The 19,354-nt window shown below is 47.8% G+C and overlaps 1 protein-coding gene across 1 annotated transcript in view; it reads left to right on the forward strand.

The window, feature by feature from the left end:
* Nucleotides 1-19,354, forward strand: part of ROR1 (receptor tyrosine kinase like orphan receptor 1) — a 475,658-nt gene that overhangs the window by 29,946 nt on the left and 426,358 nt on the right. Inside the window, exon 3 of the mRNA XM_062190090.1 lies at nt 11,904-12,246. Within this exon, the coding sequence (XP_062046074.1) occupies nt 11,904-12,246 (343 nt within the window). The remainder of the gene's footprint in view (nt 1-11,903; nt 12,247-19,354) is intronic.

A 19,354-nucleotide genomic window follows, 5' to 3' on the forward strand; every position in this document is an offset into this window, starting at 1 on the left:
CTGATGAATGTTCTCTAGGTCCTTGAATAGAATATCTGTTCTTCAGTTGTTGGATAGAATGTTCCATAAATATCTACGAAATCAAGTTGGTTGACAGTGTACACATATTTTTTTTAATATTTATTGTTTATTTTATGTCTTTATTGGTTTGCTATATTCTTTATTAAAAGCTGAAAGAGAAGCATCCAAGTCTTCAGCCATGACTGTTCATATCCGATTCTCCCCTTAGTGTTGCCAGTTTTTGCTTCCTATATGCTTGCGAGCTGTTATTAAGAACATACATATAAACATACAAAATGGCCACAATGGCTAGGGCTGGGCGAGGCCAAAGTCAGAGGCCAGGAGCTTCTTTCGGGTCTCCCACATGGGTGCAAGGGCCCAAGGATTTGGGCCATCCTCCACTGCCATTAGCAGGGAGCTGAATTGGAAGTAGAGCAGCTGGGACTTGAACCAGCATTCATACAGAATGCCAGCACTGTAGATGATGACTTAACCTTCTATGCCATAGCACCAGGGACCCTGCAATTCAAATGTAAAGCTATAGCTGATGAGCAGTTTCTAACAGACCAATAGCAAGGAAGTTACCATCCCAGAAGCGGTGATTGGCCTTGATCATGAGGAGGCAGCTTCTGCTTTAGGACCAGTGCGTACTATACATGCCATGGCCACACAGAACCTTCGAGGTCTATCCTGTGCTTCCCCTAGAGCTTCCAGGAAGGAATTAGCTTGGCCTGCACCTTGACTTTAGCCCAGGTGAACCAATTTCAGACTTCTAGTTTACAAAACTTTAAGTGAATACATTTGTATTGTTTTAAACTACTAATATTGTGATCGTTTGTTATAGAGGCCTTAGGAAACTAATATAGGGTGCATAGGAGCTATTTTTGAGGTTCTGCATGCCAGCAGATGTTCTTATCACATTGTTTTTTTTTTTTCTTCTTCTTCTTTTTTAAAATATTTATTTGAGAGGCAGAGTTATGGACAGAGAGAGGGAGAGAGATCTTCCATCCATTGGTCACTCCCCAAATGGCCACATGGCCAGAGCTGGGCTGATCCAAAGCCAAAAACCAGGAGCTTCTTCCAGGTCTCCCACGCGATTGCGGGGGCCCAAGTATTTGAGCCTGAAATTTCACTGCTTTCCCAGGCACATTAGTAGGGAGCTGGATAGGAAGTGGAGCAGCCAGACTCAAACCGATGCCCATATGGGATGTTGGCGCTGCAGGCAGAGGCTTAACCTACTACACCACAGTGCAGGCTCCTCTTATGACATTCTAAATGATAGGTTAACTGGGTAGACAATGCCAAGTAGAGCATACTTTTTATTCAGAATTTTGGAAGCATTTCTCTAAGTCTTTTCTTCTTCCAGTAATACTGTTAGGAAGATCAAGTGTCATTCTTATTCTAGATTTTTTTTTGTTTTTGTTTATCTTTTTAAAATCTCTGAAAGCTTTTGTCCAGTATTCTATAATTTCACAATGCTTTTTCTAAAGTGTAAGGATCTATTTTCATCTACTGTGCTAAGCCTTCAGTAGGACCTTTTAATATGTTAACCCATATCCTTCAATTGAGGCAAATTTTCTTTAATGATTTTGCTGTTAATTTTTTCCATCTTATTTAAGTATTATGTTTTTCTAGAGCTCTTACCCTTTAGATGTTTTCCTCTTGTAGCGATCCTGCGATCTCCTATTTCCTTTCCTTATTTCTATCTGTTGAGTCTTTGCCTTATTTTCCCCTAATCTTTATATTGAGCTTTTTCATTTCAACCTCAGTATTTTTAATTTCCAGGACTGTTTTGTTCTTTGAATCTTTTTCCTCATCCCCATGCCATCCTGTTCTTATTTCATAAAAGCAGTATTTTCACTTATCTCTCTGAATGTATGAGTGATAGGAAGTGTGTTTGTGTTTTCTTCTATCTAAATAGTCTGTTTGCTACAAATCACTTTTTTCTTATTTGTTTTTTTTTTTATCTCTGTCTTTCGTGTTTACAGCCTTGTCTGTCAGCAAATATTAATTTGAAGTGTTACCAAGGTACAACTGACATACAATAAAATGAATATATTTAAAGTGTACAATTCGATGAGTACGTTGGTTATTAAGTTCACCTTTTTTTTTTTTTTTTTTTTTTTTTTTTGACAGGCAGAGTGGACAGTGAGAGAGAAAGGTCTTCCTTTTGCCGTTGGTTCACCCTCCAATGGCCGCTGCGGTAGCGCGCTGCGGCCGGCGCACCGCGCTGATCCGATGGCAGGAGCCAGGTGCTTCTTCTGGTCTCCCATGGGGTGCAGGGCCCAAGGACTTGGGCCATCCTCCACTGCACTCCCTAGCCACAGCAGAGAGCTGGCCTGGAAGAGGGGCAACCGGGACAGGATCGGTGCCCCGACCGGGACTAGAACCCGGTGTGCTGGCGCCACAAGGCGGAGGATTAGCCTAGTGAGCCGCGGCGCCGGCTAAGTTCACCTTTTGATATATGCTCTAGAATAAGCAATGGAATTTCTCTAGGCATTTCTCCTTGAAAGTGAACTTTTGCAATTGAGGACTTACAGGGATGTTGCAGGAGGAAGGGACATCTTGCAGCTTCCAGCCTAGGCCAAGACATGTGGCCATGAGAATGTTTGGTGGAAGCTGTCCTAGCCACAACCCCAAACCCACTCTCTCTGCAATCTTCCAGCCTTGGCACAATGAGAATCTTTCTCAAGTCCTTCTGAATGTGGAAACCAAACCCCAGTGAAGTTTTCATGCAGTCACCTGTGGCTTAGAGGGCCACACACTGAGCTACTGCTCCTTTTCTAAGTCTCCACAGTTTCCCTGCGGCACCCAAGGTTGGTGAGGTACATGCAGAGCTACTGTCTCTTTTGCAAGCCTCACCCTGGCCACGTGTTCTAAACTCCTCCTGCCCTCGCAGCACCCAGATTCCCACATGCCTTAGTCACTGTTCCCCTGACTGCACTCCAGAGAGTGGCCAATGCTTGCTTCAGCCTGGGAAGACCAGCAAACTTCTCTACCATCCAGTGTGCTTTACCATATTGTCTGCAATTACATCTGAACCCCATCCAACTTTGCCATACTTCAGATCATCTCCCTCAGCCCTAGGCTTCCATGGGTAGTTATAGTTCATGAAGATTTAAGAAAAGTTTTGACACAGTTAATAATTATCTCTAGGATGGGCATGTTGCACAGCAGGATAAGCTGCTGCTTGGAATGCCCGCATCTCATATCAGAGTTCTGATTTGAGTCCTGCTTCCGGTTCATCTCATTGCTAATGTTCCTGGGAAGCAGGGATTATGGCTCAAGTACTTGAATTCCTGCCTTCCATGTGGGAGACCTGGATGGAGTCCCTGGCTCACTGCAGCCTGGCTCAGCCACGGGCTGTTGTGGCCATTTGTGGAGTGATCCAGCTGATGGAAGATATCTGTCTCTCTCTCTCTCTCTCTCTCTCCCCCCTCCCCCCGCTTTACCTTTCACATAAATAAACCTTTTTAAAAGATTTGTTAAATTTCTCCTGCTTAATTACTGTGTGGTGTCTCTCTATTGGACTCAGACTACTTCAGTGAGCTGTGACATAGGCCCACGCATGAAACCATCACCATGGTGAAGACCATGAACACATTCCTCACCCCATCATATTTGTCATTTCTTATGTTTCCCCGAACCCAGGTCAAAGATGATCTGGTTTTGTCACTATAGCCTATTTTGTATTTTCTAGACTATTATGTAAATTGCATCACACCTACATATTCTTTTTAAAAATATGGCTTTTGGGTGGGTGCTGCGGTGTGGTGGGTTGAGCCATCACCGGGGATGCCCACCTCCATGTTGGAGTGCTGGTTTGAGTACTGGCTCCCTGGCTTCCAATCTAGCTTCCTGCTGATGCATCCTGGGAGGTAGCAGATAAGGGCTCAAGTGCTTGGGCTCCTGATACCTGTGTGGGAGAACTGGACACAGTTCCCCTGCATGGAGTTCTAGGCCGCTGGCTTAAGCCTGGCCCAGCTCTGGCTGTTGGGGGCATTTGGGGAGTGAAGCAGTGGATAGAAGATCTCTGTCTTCCTCCTCCACTTCTGCATCACTCTGTCACTCAATTAGATGAAAGTAAATAGTTTTTAAAAACAAAAATAAAAGAACATAGAATCTTTTACTCAGCATAATTCTTTTGATATGTATCCATGATATGTGTATTAATAATTTATCTGTTTTTATTGGTGAGTTGTATAATTTTATGGTTATGTTATAAATGGTATATGGATATATCATTGTATGGATATACATAAATATTATACAGATATATCATTTTATGGATTTGCCTTTGGATGGACACTTAGGTTGTTTCCATTTTTGGCCATCAAAAAAACTACTATTCATGTAACTAATTTATTTGTTTTTATTTTATTTTTGATTGACACACAATAATTGTATATATGGGGCACCACAAGGTATTTCAGTACATGTAAACATTGTGGATTTAACATATCTATGACCGTATACAACTGTCATTTCTTTGCTATGAGAACTTTCAAAACGCTCTCTTCTAGCTATTTTGAAACATGCAATACATTTTTGTTTATGATAATCATGCCACTGTGCTGTAAACACCAGAATACATTCTCCCTATTTAACTGAATCAGTGTATCTGTGACCAACCTCTCCCCATCTCCTCCCTTGCATCCACCTTAGCCTCTGGCAATCACACTTCTACTCTCCACTTCGGTGAGATCAACTTTTTTTATATCTTCATAGGGGTGAAATTATGTGGGACTTGTCTTTCTATGCCCGACTTTCTTCACTTAACATAATATCCTCCAGGATCTGACAGGAATTGATCTATTTAGGACTGAATAGTGCTCCATTGTGTGCCTATGCCACATTTTCTTTGTTCATCCTGTGATGGATTCTTAGCCTGATCCCATGCCTTCGGTAGTATGGCTAGGGCTGCAATACACAAGGGAGTGTAGGTCTCTTTTCCACATATTGGTTTCATTTCCTTTGGTTATTTATCACATAGTGTGATTGCTGGGTCACATGGTAGAGCTATTTCTAATTTTTTTAGGAACTTCCTTACTATTTTTCCAAAATTCTTGTACTGAATTTTATGGAAATCTGTTTCATTCCCCTTGGGTAAATATCTAGCAGTGGATGGCTGGATCATACGGTAGACAGAGATTCAACTTTGAACTGCAAAGCTGTTTTCCAAAATGGCTTCACCATTTTATGTTACCATTTATATTCCCAATATATGAAAGTTCTAGCTGTTCTCTATCCTTGCCAAAACTTGATATGGTTCATCATTTTTACGTAAGTCAGTTTCTTAAGTATACAGTGGTTTTTAATTGTGGTTTTAATTTGGGTTTTTCTGATCATAAATGTTACTGAACATGTTTTCATATGTTTCTTTGCCATCCATATATCTTAGTTGGTGAAGTATTTGCTCATATGTTTTTCCCATTTAAAAACTCGGTTGTTAGTCTTATCATTGGGTTATAAAAGTTTTTTGTATATTCTGGATGCAGGTTCTTAGTTAGACATGGGTTTTGTAAATATTTTCTCCCAGTCTAATGGGTGCCTTTTAATCTTCAGAATAATGTTTTTTGAAAAGCATAGAACTTTAATTCAAGGAAGTCTAATTGATCAATTATTTTCTTTACAGTTTGAGGCTTCAGTGACTTTTTAAAAAAAGATTTATTTATTTATTTGAAAGTCAGAGTTACACAGTGAGAGAAAGGCAGAGAGAGAGAGAGAGAGGTCTTCCATCCCCAATTTTTTGACTGCAATGGCCAGAGCTGTGCCGATCTGAAGCCAGGAGCCAGGAGTTCTTCCAGGTCTCCCACGTGGGTGCAGGGGCCCAAGGACTTGGGCCATCTTCTACCGTTTTCCCAGGCCATAGCAGAGAGCTGGATCAGAAGTGGAGCAGCCGAGACTTGAACCGGTGCCCATATGGGATGCGGACACTGCAGGCAGCAGCTTTACCTGCTATGCCACAACACCGGCCCCCTTTAGTGACTTCTTTAAGAAATTTTTGCCAAATCCAAGATCACTAAGATTTTTTTTCCCGAGTTTTCTTTTAGAAGTATTAAAATTTATGGTGTCTTGGTGTCAGCTTTACTAACAGTCCTTTATTGTTCTTGGCTTTCTAGTTTATGTGTTTCTGATGATAACACTAGATGTCTTGTCTTTTTATATTCTTTTTTACTCTTATACAAATGAAGCTGGGAGGCTGATAGAATAAAACATGTGAAATCAAAACTGTATTAGAAATTCAGGCAGTCAGATCACCAAACTTACGCTCCTCTGTAAGTTAGGAAGTTAGAAAAAGAATGATAATAACAATTTATTGAATAATAACATGTTAAACACTGTGTTGAGACCTTTATATTTTAGATATAAAGTTTAGTATTTTATACTAAAATAGTTTATAAGATTGGTTCTATCACTTCTCTTTTTTAACAGCTGAGAATATTGTATCATAAAGAAGTTAAGTAACTTGTTCAGGTCGTCTAGTCAGGTCTGTAACGCTAGGCTCTATAGTCTTCATCACTAATAATAATAGCTAATAAAAGCTGGTTGTTGGGGCCAGTGCTGTGGCGTAGCGGGTGAAGCTGCTGCCTGCAGTGCCGGCATCCCATATGGGCTCTGGTTCGGGTCCCAGCTGCTCCAGTTCCGATCCAGCTCTCTGCTGTGGCCTGGGAAAGCAGTAGAGGATGGCCCAACTCCTTGTGCTCCTGCACCTGTGTGGGAGACCCAGAGGAGGCTCCTGGCTCCTGGCTCCTGGCTTCAGATTGGTGCAGCTCTGGTCGTTGCTGCCAATTGCAGAGTGAACCAGCAGATGGAGGATCTCTCTCTCTCTCTCTGCTTCTTCTTCTCTCTGTGTGTAACTCTTTCAAATAGAGAAATATATCTTTAAAAGAAAAATAAATATTGTTTGCTTACTCTGGGCAGGCAGTGTGCTAAACCCTCCATTTAGATATTAACTAGTTGAATCTTCAGGATAAAGATAGGTCACCAGAAGCTTAATCCTGATCTCCCACGTGGGTGTAGGGACCCAAGCCCTTGGGCCATCTTCTGCAGCTTTTCCAGGCACATTAACAGGGAGCTGGATTGGAAGTGGAACAGGGAGTTGGACTGGAAGTGGAGCATCCGGGACTCCAACTGGCGCTCATGGAATGCCAGCACTGCAGGCTGCAGCTTAACCCATTATGCCCCGCCAGCCCCAGATCATAGGGTTTGTGGTAGCTATTATGCCTCTTTACAAATGAGGGAGAACTGAAGTACTGAGACCCAAGGTCTCACAGCTATTAAGAGTAGAGCCACGGGGCTGGTGTTGTGGCACAGTGGGTTAAGCCGCTGCCTGCAATGCCAGCAACCCATATGAGTGTCATTTTGAGTCCCAGTTGCTCCACTTCCAGTCCAGCTCCCTCTAATGGCTGGGAAAGCAGCAGAGCATGGTCCAAGTGTTTGAGCCCCTGCACCCAGTTGGAACCCAGGTGAAGCTCCTGACTTCTGGCTTCAGCCTGGCTCAGCCCTAGCTCTTGTGGCCATTTGGGGAGTGAACCAGTAGATAGAAGATCTCTCTATCTCTCTGTAATTCTACCTTTTAGGTAAATAAATGTTTAAAATAAACAAACAAAAAAAGAGTAGAGCCAGGTTTTGAATCCTTGCAATCTGGCTCCTGAGCCCTCCCTAGTCACCATCGTATTTTTTCCAAGAACAATTAATGGATGAATCAAGCAAATGCCCCAAATGAGTCTCTCCATTCACAATTTTTAAGAAGATTTTACTTTTTCAGAGTCAGAGGTATAGAGAGAGTGATCTTCCATCCACTGGTTCACTCCTCAGAAGGCTGCAATAGCCTGGGCTAGGCCATGCTGAAGCCAAGAGTCAGGAGCTTCATCTGGGTCTCTGATCAGGCCCAAACACTTGGGCCATGCTCTGCTACTTTCCCAGACCATTAGCAGGGAGCTGGGTCAGAAGTGGATTAGCCAGGACTTGAACTGGTGCCCATATGGGATGCCAACATGCTGGCAGCAATTTTACCCACTATGCCAAAATGCTGACCCCCATTTATTTATTTTTAAAGATTTATTTGTAAGGCAGAATTAGAGAGGTAGAGACAGAGAGAGAAAGACATCATCCATCCACTGGATCACACCCCAAATGGACACAGCAGGAGCTTGAAATTCCATCCAAGTCTACCATGTTGGTGACAGGGGTCCAAGCACTTGGGCCATCTTCTGTTGCCTCCCCAGGTGCATTAGCACAGAGCTTGAACAGAAGTGGAGCTCCTATGGAACGTGGGCTTTAGGGAGGCAGCCAACTCACTGATCCATGATGCTGGTTCCAACCGGGTTATGGTACAGGGAGCAACCGAGGCACAGACAGATGAGGAGGATTGTCTGTGGTCACCCAGTGGAAACTGGGGAAGCCAAAGCCTCACCCCAGGCAGCCTGACTCCCCAGCCCGTGTTCCTAAGGCCTGGCATATGCTGAACTTGTAGAAATATTTCCTTTGCATTTCCTCCACCGCCCCCCGCCCCTTTTTAGATAGAAAGAACATTTTCTAACCTGTCCTTGGGAACTAGCATGCTAGACTAAACCTAAAGGGATCTGCGATGACTGTAGGAGTCCCTACCCAGGTCTACACTGGTTGGTCAAGGGTTCATTTGGGCATTGGCCAGCTCTGTGACCTTGGGCAAGGAAGTTTCACCTCCAAGGTCCATGTTTCTCCTGTAGAAAATGTTGAGGGGGGTGTACTAGTTAATTTCCAAGGCCCTTTCCAGCTCTCACATTCCTCATGTCTGTGATTCTGTGATTAAGTTCTTGGAAGGTTTAAGTACTGATAAAAGTGCCATTAAGTTCTGTATACTCAGTGCTGGCAGCCTTCTGTTACCTAAGATACCTGGGTCTGGCAGCTATGGGGTGGGGGCTGGGGCACAGTAGGTGGACTCTCAGGGCTGTGCAGTGCCGCTGTTTTTCTGATTTCTGGGCCCTGCTATCCTGAGGCTGATCATCAAAGAGAAGCTTCCAACAAGAGAAGCCTGTGCAGTATGTTCCTCGGGCAAGTGGCTGGAGGTAACTGAGACAGGAGTGAATGGGTTTCAGGCAGAGAAACTTGGAGGACAGGCCTGTTGGGGGGATGAACCGGTTGACCCAAGGCCTCTCTGTCTATCATTTCTTGACCTCAGGTCAGAGTGACAGAAAGGGGGGAAGCTACCAAGGCAGCTGGGGAGGCTCCTGCACTAAAGTCTTGGAGAAGAATAAGTGTCTGTGTGTCTCTGATGGGATACTCATTCACCTGCCTGAAGGCAGAAGGCTGCAAATCTACAGCCCGAGACCTGCTGGGACATTCTGTGGGCAACCCTCCTCACTCCCCCTCTGTCTCACCTTTCAGAGGTTTGCTTTCCTAGGTGACAGAAAGCAGAGGTAGAATTCTGTTTCTCCTCCATGCACCTTCCACCCCAAAACCAAATGTGATGAGAAAAATCATTCTCCAAATGGTGACCTAAACATCAGTGATTTTCTGAGCTTCTACTGTCTTGCGGGCACTAGATGAGGCACCTAAGAAACCCAGACATTTGCGACAGGGTCCTTACACTCACTGAAGTGACTGTTCCTTCTAACACCCGAAAGCTGGTTCTCAGAGGGTATTGCAGCGGCTGTCACCACCACCTTGCATTTTTAATTTATTTTTTGAAAGAGAGTGACAGGAGGCCGGCGCCGTGGCTCAACAGGCTAATCCTCCGCCTTGCGGCGCCGGCACACCGGGTTCTAGTCCCGGTTGGGGCACCGATCCTGTCCCGGTTGCCCCTCTTCCAGGCCAGCTCTCTGCTGTGGCTAGGGAGTGCAGTGGAGGATGGCCCAAGTCCTTGGGCCCTGCACCCCATGGGAGACCAGGAGAAGCACCTGGCTCCTGCCATCGGAACAGCGCGGTGCGCCGGCCGCAGCGCGCTACCGCGGCGGCCATTGGAGGGTGAACCAACGGCAAAAGGAAGACCTTTCTCTCTGTCTCTCTCTCTCACTGTCCACTCTGCCTGTCAAAAAAAAAAAAAAAAAAAAAAAGAAAGAGAGTGACAGGATTGGGAGAGAGAGAGATACATCCAGGCCTCCCACATGGGTGGCAGGGGCCCAAGCACTTGGGCCATCTTCCTCTGCCTTCCCAGGTGCATTAGCAAGGAACTGGATTGGAGATGGAGCAGTTGGGACTCCAGCCAGTGCTCATAGGGGCTGCCAGGATTGCAGGCTGTGGTTAACCTGCTGTGCCACAGTGCCAGCCTCTAGTGAGTGTTTTTATATGCCAGGCTCCAGTAAAGAACTTTTAGTCTCCCCATGAGAAAGAGCCCAAGTGCTAGTTTTGCTACTTATTGTATGACTATGGACAAGTCATTTATTCTCTTGTTGCATTGTAATTTTAAAACTAATATGGGGATAATATACGCAATAGAGCAAACCAGTGTAAGATTGCAAGGACTTTCTTAGTGCTACTGGAGGACTTCTGAGCAGCTGCAAACAGAAGGTATTTAGTGAGTGACCATGTGCATATCCAAAGGCTGGCGGCTGCTTTGTGCTCCTCTAGGGCCAGATTGGCAGGTGGCTTTTGCATTCTTTGAGCCTAGAGCAGGGCCTGAAACACAGCAGGTGCCCACTCCTTTATCTGATCTGGGACACTCCACAGGGCAAGTCAAACTCTCATGAGTATTTATGAATTACAACATGCACACAGCTAAGCCTAGAGACAAGGACACAGACTATCTTAGTAGGAGACTTTAATGGCTCTGTGGCCCATGGCAGAGCAGCCAGATAAAAAAATTTGCAGAGATACAGATGGCCCAAATAACATAAAGAATGTAAAGATCAGCCCGGTGTTGTGGCAGAGTGGGTTAAGGCTCCTGCCACACAGGCATCCCATATTAGAGAGCTGCTTGGAGTCCTGGCTGCTCTACTTCCCATCCAGCTCCCTGCTAATGCACCTGGGAAAGCAGCAGAAGACAACCCAAGTGCTTGGGCCTCTGCCACCAACCTGGGAGACCAGGATGGAGTTTTGAGCTTCTGGTTTCAGCCTGGTCCAGTCCTGGCTGTTGTGGCCATTTAAGGAGTAAATCAGCAGGTGGAAAAAAATCTCTTCCTCTCTGTCACTCTGTTTATCAAATTAATTAATTAATCTTTATAGAAGATAAAACTGAAAGAGTATCCTATCTCCATTCTCTGCTGAGAAACACCTTGTTTAATTGACCACAGAACAGTGACACAAACTGACTACAGAGAACTCTTCCATAAATCCCCAAAAGGAAGCAGTACACTGGTTTCAGCCCAACGAAGGTAGAAATCAAAAACAACAGAGAAGAACATAAATCACCTGTTTTAAGAACCGGCTCTTGAACAAGAACTCAAAAGGGAAACTGGTATCCGTAGAAGTCTCATGGCCAAGTCACCTGGCAAACAGCGGCAGAACAGAGACTGCTAGCATCTGGGTCCCCCGAGCCATTCAGCCACGCACTGACCTGCGACCCGGGGTAGGGGCCCCTGAGCCTCGATTTCCCCTCCCATCCGGTAGCCTGGAGGTCCCCGGGCCTGGGCCGGGACGCGAGTTTGCGGGCGTGGGTGCGGGAGGGGGGAGCTGGGCATGAGGGAAGCGCGGGAGTGACCACCACTTTCAGATACGCCGCGGAGGGTGCGGGTGTGGAGACGCGGCAGCAGAGGGCGCTGGGTCGCCGGCCTGGGCCGCGCCTGCCATTGGTCCGGGCTCAGGCGCCAGGCTGCAGAGTTGGTGCAAAGTGACAAGTTGAGCGAAAGAGCGAGCGCGGAGAGCGTGAGGAGGCGCCGCAGCCGCCACCGAGCCAGCCCCGGGACGGCAGCCCCGCGCAGGGCGCGCTCTCCTGAGTCCCCGTCGGGGAGACCAGCAGTCCGCGAGCGCGACCGAGACAGCCCGAGACTGACCGGGCCGCCGACGCGAGGCTGCAGCCGGAGGGCCGGGGAGGGACCGCGCTCGCTCACTCCAGAGGCGGCCAGGCGGAGGCGAGGGAGCAGGTTCGAGGGACAAAGAGCCGTGCAAACGCCCCCGGCCTCCAGCGAGCGCCCGCGGCCGAGGACGAGGTGGCCGGGCGCCCGGAGGGAGCCCGTGGATGTTCAGCCCGCGGCCGGGGAGCCGCCGCCGCCGCCGCCGCCGCGAGGGAAGGAATGCACCGGCCGCGCCGCCGCGGGACGCGCCCGCCGCTCCTGGCGCTGCTGGCCGCGCTGCTGCTGGCGGCGCGCGGGGTTGCTACCCAAGGTAAGAGCGCGCGGCGCGCCCGCCACCCCGGGCCCCGCCACCGCCAGCCAGCCGACCGCGCGCTGGGCACCCAGGAAGCCTGGGCCCGCCTCGCGGGGCGGCCGGAGACTGGCCAGGGGCTGCCTGCGCGCCTCGGACTGCCGGCGGACGGTCGTGGATTGGACCTGGAGCCCCGCAGCGGGCCGGGGGTGCGTCCAGGGACGTGGTTGGGGGCGCCCAGCAGCGGCTGTCAGCGGTGACAGGAAGTTTGGAGGGGCGTGAGAGTCTTGGGGGGTGATCTGGGCACCCCCGTGCCGGCGTCTCCGCCGCTGCCTCGGGCCCCTTCGCGCTCCAGGGCGGGTGTCCTGGCGTCCCTCCTGCCCAACCGGGCGAGCCGTCCGGGGAAGCGCGGTCCAGCCGGGAGCTTGGGTGCCCCGCAGTGCCTGCGGGAGCCCAGGCGATGCGTGAACCTCCCCAAACAAAAGCCGGGTGCTCCAGGGGCTCGGGCGGCCTCGCGTCGCTGCCGCCCCCGGTCCTGCGGCCCTCCAAAGGGTCACGACGCAGGCCACAGCGTGTGCGCTGCCGCCGCCGCTGCCACTTTGTGCAAAACGTGCTGTCAGAGGCGGCCTGCGGCTCCCGAGGGCTTTGGGTGTGCACGTGCGCGCGCGCGTGTGTTACAATCCAGGGGGAAAAGCCATCTAATGCATACTTGATTTTGGTAATCTCCAAAGACAATCGCCACAGTTAGAGAAAGACTCCGCCGGCGGCGCGAGCGCCTTAGGTCGCTGCGGGAGCTTGGACCCTTGCTGCGTCCGAGCCGGTACACAATGAGAGGGAAGAGCCAGGCTGCGCCCGCGGAGACAACCGATTCATTCTTTGGAGGTTGGAGGGGGAAAGTTGATTAAAGTCTCCGGGGTCTTGGGCCTCACTTTTAACATGCATCCCATGAGGGGGTGCCGGGGGCCATCGGATCCTTCCCTCCCCCACTCCCAGCCCCCGAACCTGTGCGGGTAAATAGGCTCCAGCCCTTTTATCATGCATCTTTCATTTTCAAGTTAGCGCTGTTTCAGGAAAAGGAAAGCGTCCAGGCTGCTGAGCAGTTGAGGGGGGAAAAGACGTGCGAGTGGAGAATTGTTGTTTTCTTTCTTTCTTTCTTTTCTTTTTTTTTAAACTGAAAGTTAGCCAGTCGCTTTCCTGGTAGAAAACACACCCGGGAAGGAAGTTGTGTGTGCCTGTTGATTTCTTAGACACGAGTTTTGGGAAGGGAGGGCAGCATTTTTCCGAGGATGGTTCTGAAACTGATCCTGGAGTGTGGTTGTGCTAATCTGGAAGATCCTCCGGGTAAATACAGCCCCTAATTGTCATCTAATGTACATCAGCAGGGAGTGCCCCTTCCCGATGAAAAAGCCTAATGAAATGTAAACAGCTTGGTCACATGGATGTTTTGCTTGGTGATGCCGAACATCTGGCCCAGGGCCACAACACCTGGGTGAAAAGCAAGGCGCGGGCCTTGTTGCCTGCAGAATGTAAACATCCTTCTCCAGTCCGTTTGCCCAGCAAATTGAGGTGCAGATAACCAGGGTGATTCCAGCCAAGGTAGGACTCCTAGCCTGGGACCTTGAATCAGTGCCGGGATTTCCTGTGTGGACTCCTTTTCTTTGTATTTAACCTCTCAGCAGTGGCTGCTTTCAGATCCTGGTCCCTGGGGAGGGGAGGGGGGGGCACTCACCTTTTTTGCTTACTTGTCTTGAAATAAATGTCCTTGCAATGATTTTCCCGGGTGTAAGATAATGTTGTTATCTGCAGCCACTCAAAGTCTATCTCCTTTAACTCTTTAAAGGTTTTCAAAGATTCTTAAAAAGCATATGGCCTATCTTAAACTCTAATGATGAGCTCACATCTGTTATTATTGTCTTATTTCTTGTCTCATAAAGCCCTTTCCATTTCTGCGAATGTTTCATTCCCCCCCCCCCCCCCATAAGGCTTCCAGAAGAACTCAGAGTTACTTTCTCAAACTCTCTTCCATGGTTCCTAAGGCAACACAACAAATGGCGGAGGAAATTAGCCAAAGGGGAGACAGGTTTCACTTATTTATTTATTTTTTTAAATGCTCAGCGTTTCTTCCATCACTTTTCCATTTTGTTGGCCAAGAGGAGAAAACCTTCTGATTAATTTTTTTCTGGTCTGTTCATTGTTGATCTCTGCCCACTTATTCTCTATGTACCTAGATACCTAGAATTAAGGCATCTAGGATGCCAAAGCCCTTGTAGCCTCAGGGCTGTAGGAGCTTACCTGGGCCTTTCTCAGAATTCTGTGACTTCTGTGATTTGGCTGTTAGAAGCCAGAGGGAGGTGGCTAGCTACAGCGATCACTCTAAGTTTGTAAACCTTGCATTGCCTTCTCAATAGGTGTCTATCCTACCTACTCTTTTGAGTCTCTCTTAGGCAGTTGAGACTGTCAGCTTTCCTGGTGGAAACCTTGAGATGCCTGAAAATCTCTCCTGGCTGGCTAGGGAGAGCCACACAGAGGCGAGGCAGACAAAGGCTGTGGTTAAATGGCCTTGACCTGGTAGGCTGATGCCTGGGATTATCTGCCTGATATTTAGCTTGGAGTCCTTTTTTAAAAAAAAAAATTTGTTAGGGGTTGGTGCTGTGGCTTAGCAGGTAGAACTGCCACCTGCAGTGTCGGCATCCCATATGGGGTCCTGTTTGAGTCCCAGCTGCTCCACTTCTGATCCAGCTCTCTGCTGTGGTCTGGGAAAGCAGTAGAAGATGGCCCAAGTCCTTGGGCCCCTGTATGCATGTGGGAGACCCAGAAGAAACTCCTGGCTTTGGATGGGCCTCGCTCCAGCTGTTGCAGCCATTTGAAGACTGAACCAGCAGATGAAAGATTGGCCCAGGGCTGGGCCAGGTCAAAGCCAGGAGTCAGGAGTTTCCCATGTGGGTGCAGGGGACCAAGGACTTGGGCCATCTTCTGCTGTCTTCCCAGGAGCATTAGCAGGAAGCTGATTCAGAAGTGGAGCAGCCTGGACTCAAACCTGTGCCTACATTGGATGCCAGCACTGCTGGCGGTAGTTTAACTCATTATACCACAGTGCTGGCCCCAGATTTCAAATTTTTCACCAAAAAGGTATCTTTGGATTCTGTTTTCCCATGGCCTTTTTTGAAGTACTTTTGTAAATGTGCATCCTTGTAAATGGCTTATGTATATATAGTAAGTGGCCCATGAGTGAATGGAGGATAAATTCTTTGGTTGTAGGTAGAATTGTGCTGCTATTTGCTTTTCTAAGTAAAAAAATGCAACATGGCGTATTTCCCACGATTTTTCCTTTTCACCCCATCTGGAGTATAGTGACGATCAATAGTACAGCTTAATGGTCACAAGCACAGGCTTTGATATTTGACAGACCTAGATTTGAGCCTTTTCTCTTCCATATCCTGAGTGTGTCAATGGGCTTCCTGAGCCTTGCAGGAGTCTTATGAGATTTAAGTAAAACCATGCATGCCAAGGACTAGAGAAGAGCACCCAGCTTCTCAGGTGGGTGCATGCAATTAATTTGGGGTGCACAAAATTAAGGATTGTGAATCCCCAGAAATAATAGAAAAGATTTTATGCACGTGTTTTGGTTGTATGTTTATAGCTATAATCAGATTTTCCAAGAAAACTGCAACCCCCATAGGATAGGAACCACTGACTTGGAGTCTTTGATGCCCAGGGCAATGGGTCGCCTTCCTGGGTAGGTTGAAAGGGGTTGAGTGTTGGTGGTGGGTTCTGGACTTCAGCCCAGGTCGGCACACTCCATAGAGCTTGGATATCTCGCTTCCCAGTTTCCCTCTCATCAGGAGGGCTGTTAATTGGGCCTGAGAGAAGCTGATGAACACTGCCAAGTCCTTGTGACCTTAATGGTGCCAAATCTTTGTGACCACGGTGCCAAGTCCTTGTGACCTCAATTAAGAATTTTTCCCCTGAACCCAAGTATTCCAAGATGCTCGTTTGCAATTTATTTCACAAACACTTGTGTTATCCTTCCAATGGGGCCAGTCTCTGTTATCAGCCTTTTGCAGGTACTAACTCACTGACTCCTCACTACAAGTCTTTAGGGAAGGTGGCATAATTGGCTCATTTTACAGATGGGTAAACTAAGGCACGGACAGTTAAGTTACTTTCTTAGCTCACAAAGCTAGGAAGAGCCATTGCTGGGCCTACGAGCCGAACAGTTCATGCTCTGTTCTGAACAGCTGTCCTGCACAGTCTCTGCTGGTTTTTTCTTACAATTGACATTTCTTTTTATGTGTGGGCCCACGGTGACATTTCCCCAGGTTTTCCAAGAGTAGCAAAGAGAAATTTTCTTTTTTTTGAAGATTTATTTAATTATTTGAAAGACACAGCGATAGAGAGAGAGGGAGAGACAGAGAGAGACAGAAATCTTCATCCACTGATTCACTCCCAAATGGCTACAACTGCCAGGTCTGGGTGGAAGTCAGGAGCCAGGAACTGCTTCCTGGTCCCCCACATGGGTGGCAGGGTCCCAGGTACTTTGGGCCATCAACTACCTACTCAGGTGCACTAGCAGGGAGCTGGATCAGAAGTCGGGACTGGAACCGGCTCTCGTATATGGGATGCCTGCATTGTAAGCAGCGGCTTAACCTGCTGCACCACAGTGTCAGCCCCAGAGGACACTTTTCTTAGCTGTAATCTAGAGGTTGTAAGAGATGACTGAAGACAGCCAATTTCAATTTTCCTTCCCTTGATGGACTTCCCTGTGCAGGTCTTGCTGTAACTCAAAGATAGACTGCAAGCTCCTGGGATGGCCTTGGCCCCAGGATCTGGAAGAGTTACATTTCTATAATGAGCTGCAACTTTGATGCGGTTTGAGGAGTGTGTCTGGCAGTTCCTTCCAAGGAGCGCTGAGCTATATTTTGATGAAGTGCCTTTGTATTTGGGTCTTGCTGTATGACGCTGGTTGTAGGCCCAGAAGGGGTGATTTATTAGTGAGCTCTCTAGTGTGAGAGCTGATTGCCAGCTCAAGGTCCCGGTGAGGACCAGACCCCTGGCAAATCCAGCCCCTGCAGCCAGGAAACACGCAAGTCCTGGGGACCGCTCTCTGGCCAACGCCAGGACCTCAGCCACTTGCAGGGAGCGGCAGGCGAGACCGCTCTTCGGACGGAGAGAAAGGAACCCTCGTCCACCAGGCTGAGAAAGTTCTCCGCGGCTGAAGGGGGAGGGGCGGTGGTGGGGGAACTCTTCGAAAATCCTTAACTAAATGCAGCTGCTTGTTACACGGAGCCTGACTCGCATGCCAGGAATATCTAAAAAGCTAACGAATACAAAATAAAAATAAACAGCAGTAAAAAGGCTCTCTCTTTGTTGCAGTAAGCTCGGTTGGGGTTTCCCGTGGGCTTAGGAATGGGGTAATTGTGGCATCCGCTTCATTTTGGTGAGGCAGCGAAACGTGCGGGAGGGTGATGTCACTGGGATGCTGCCACCACCTGAATGTCTTGCTGCACCCCCACCCCGCGGATGAGAACGCCCAGGCCCCGACTGCTGCAGGGCCCCAGGCTCCAACTGTTATCCTGAGTGAATTACGCTGGAAGAGGGCAGATAATTTAATGGGATCATCTTGGCAGGGCCAGCACATTTCACACCCCATCTCTCACTAATAGAAAGGCAGTAGAAGGCTACAACATCCTCAGATGAAAAGGTTGTATAAAAAGGCCCTGCTGGACGGTAACTGTCTGTCCATAAATAAGGCTCTATGCAGTTTTGATCCAAAAGCTGTTATTAAATACTGATAAGCCAGGACTCATAATGTTTGGCCTCCTCGCATTTCTCTTGCCTTTTCCCCCCCTTCCTTTCATAGAACCATAGATTTTTTTTTTTTCTTTAAAAGAGCAGGAAGGGACCTACAAGATCCATCAGTCCACACTGTTTATTTTTTCAAGTATTTCCATACAGAATGAACTTTCTTTGATATTCCGGTAAAGAGGTGGCGTGGAGTAACACAAATAAAATGGGATTTGAACCTGATAGATCAGGGTTTGAACAGGGGTTCTGGTGTTTATATGGGCAGAGTTACTTATCTGCTCAGCCTCTGTTTTCTTACCTGTGAAATGGGAAAACCACGTATCGGACCTACAGAGATTTTGTGACAATAAAGAACTTCAGGGACAAGTAGCACCTGCGCAATGCCATGGACCAGGTAAGCATGGAGTGGGTGAGCCACCTCCGATCAGGGGCTCCCTGGAGAACAGAAAGTCAGGCTCCACACCCCTGGTCGCTGTCAGAGGAGACAGCACAAAGAGCAGCCCGTTTTGTAGTATGTGGGTAACCCCTCCAACAGTGGGGCCCGTAGACCCTCTGGGTGTGAGCCGAGCCCAGGCTGGTGCTGGGGATCCTCTGAGAGGAGACTGCACGGCACAGTTTTGCAAAATCTTAAAACAAAGGCTTTTTTCAAACCTGGAGCCCTTTGGGGAAGAGCCTCCCTCCCTGGTGCTTGGTGTAATTCCAGAATCCTGCAACGGGGAATGTTGCGTTGCAGGGACCTCCACTTGTAATCCGACCGTTTTTAGCTCCAATATCCAAATAATCTTGCTGAGCACAACTTGAAAGAGAAGGGTACTGGCCAGGGGAAAGAATCCTGAGGTGCTCTGTTAGCCATTTAAAGTTTCTGAGGACAAAAAAAAAAAAAAAGTTCATGTTACCCAAAGAGAGAAGAGTAATGGAGAGTGTGGGAAGGGGGAGGGGAGATAAAACGGACTTCTAAAGGAAGAGTTTGTGTTTATTATTTTTATTTTTCAGCAGAAAAGCTTGTCATTCAATGCATTTAAACCCTCATTTATTATGTATTGATTGTAAGTGTTAGTGCCCAGGAATAAATCCATATCCCTGCTCTCAAGGAGAGGGGGAGGATGGGAAATTCTCACTTTTTTGAGCACCTGCATCCATTTCAGCAGCCCATGGAGGTTGGACTTCTGATCCCATTTTATAGACAAGGAAATTGAGGCTCAGAGATAAGTTATGTTGGTTGAACCTCGTACAGTCAAGTTGGGATTTGAACTTAGGTTTACTTGTTTTTTAATATCTTATTTATTAATGAGTGTGAGAGAGAAAGAGAGACAAAGAAAGAGCT

Source organism: Lepus europaeus, chromosome 5 (genome assembly GCF_033115175.1).
Source record: "Lepus europaeus isolate LE1 chromosome 5, mLepTim1.pri, whole genome shotgun sequence".
In the NCBI taxonomy this organism is placed as follows: Eukaryota; Metazoa; Chordata; class Mammalia; order Lagomorpha; family Leporidae; genus Lepus; species Lepus europaeus.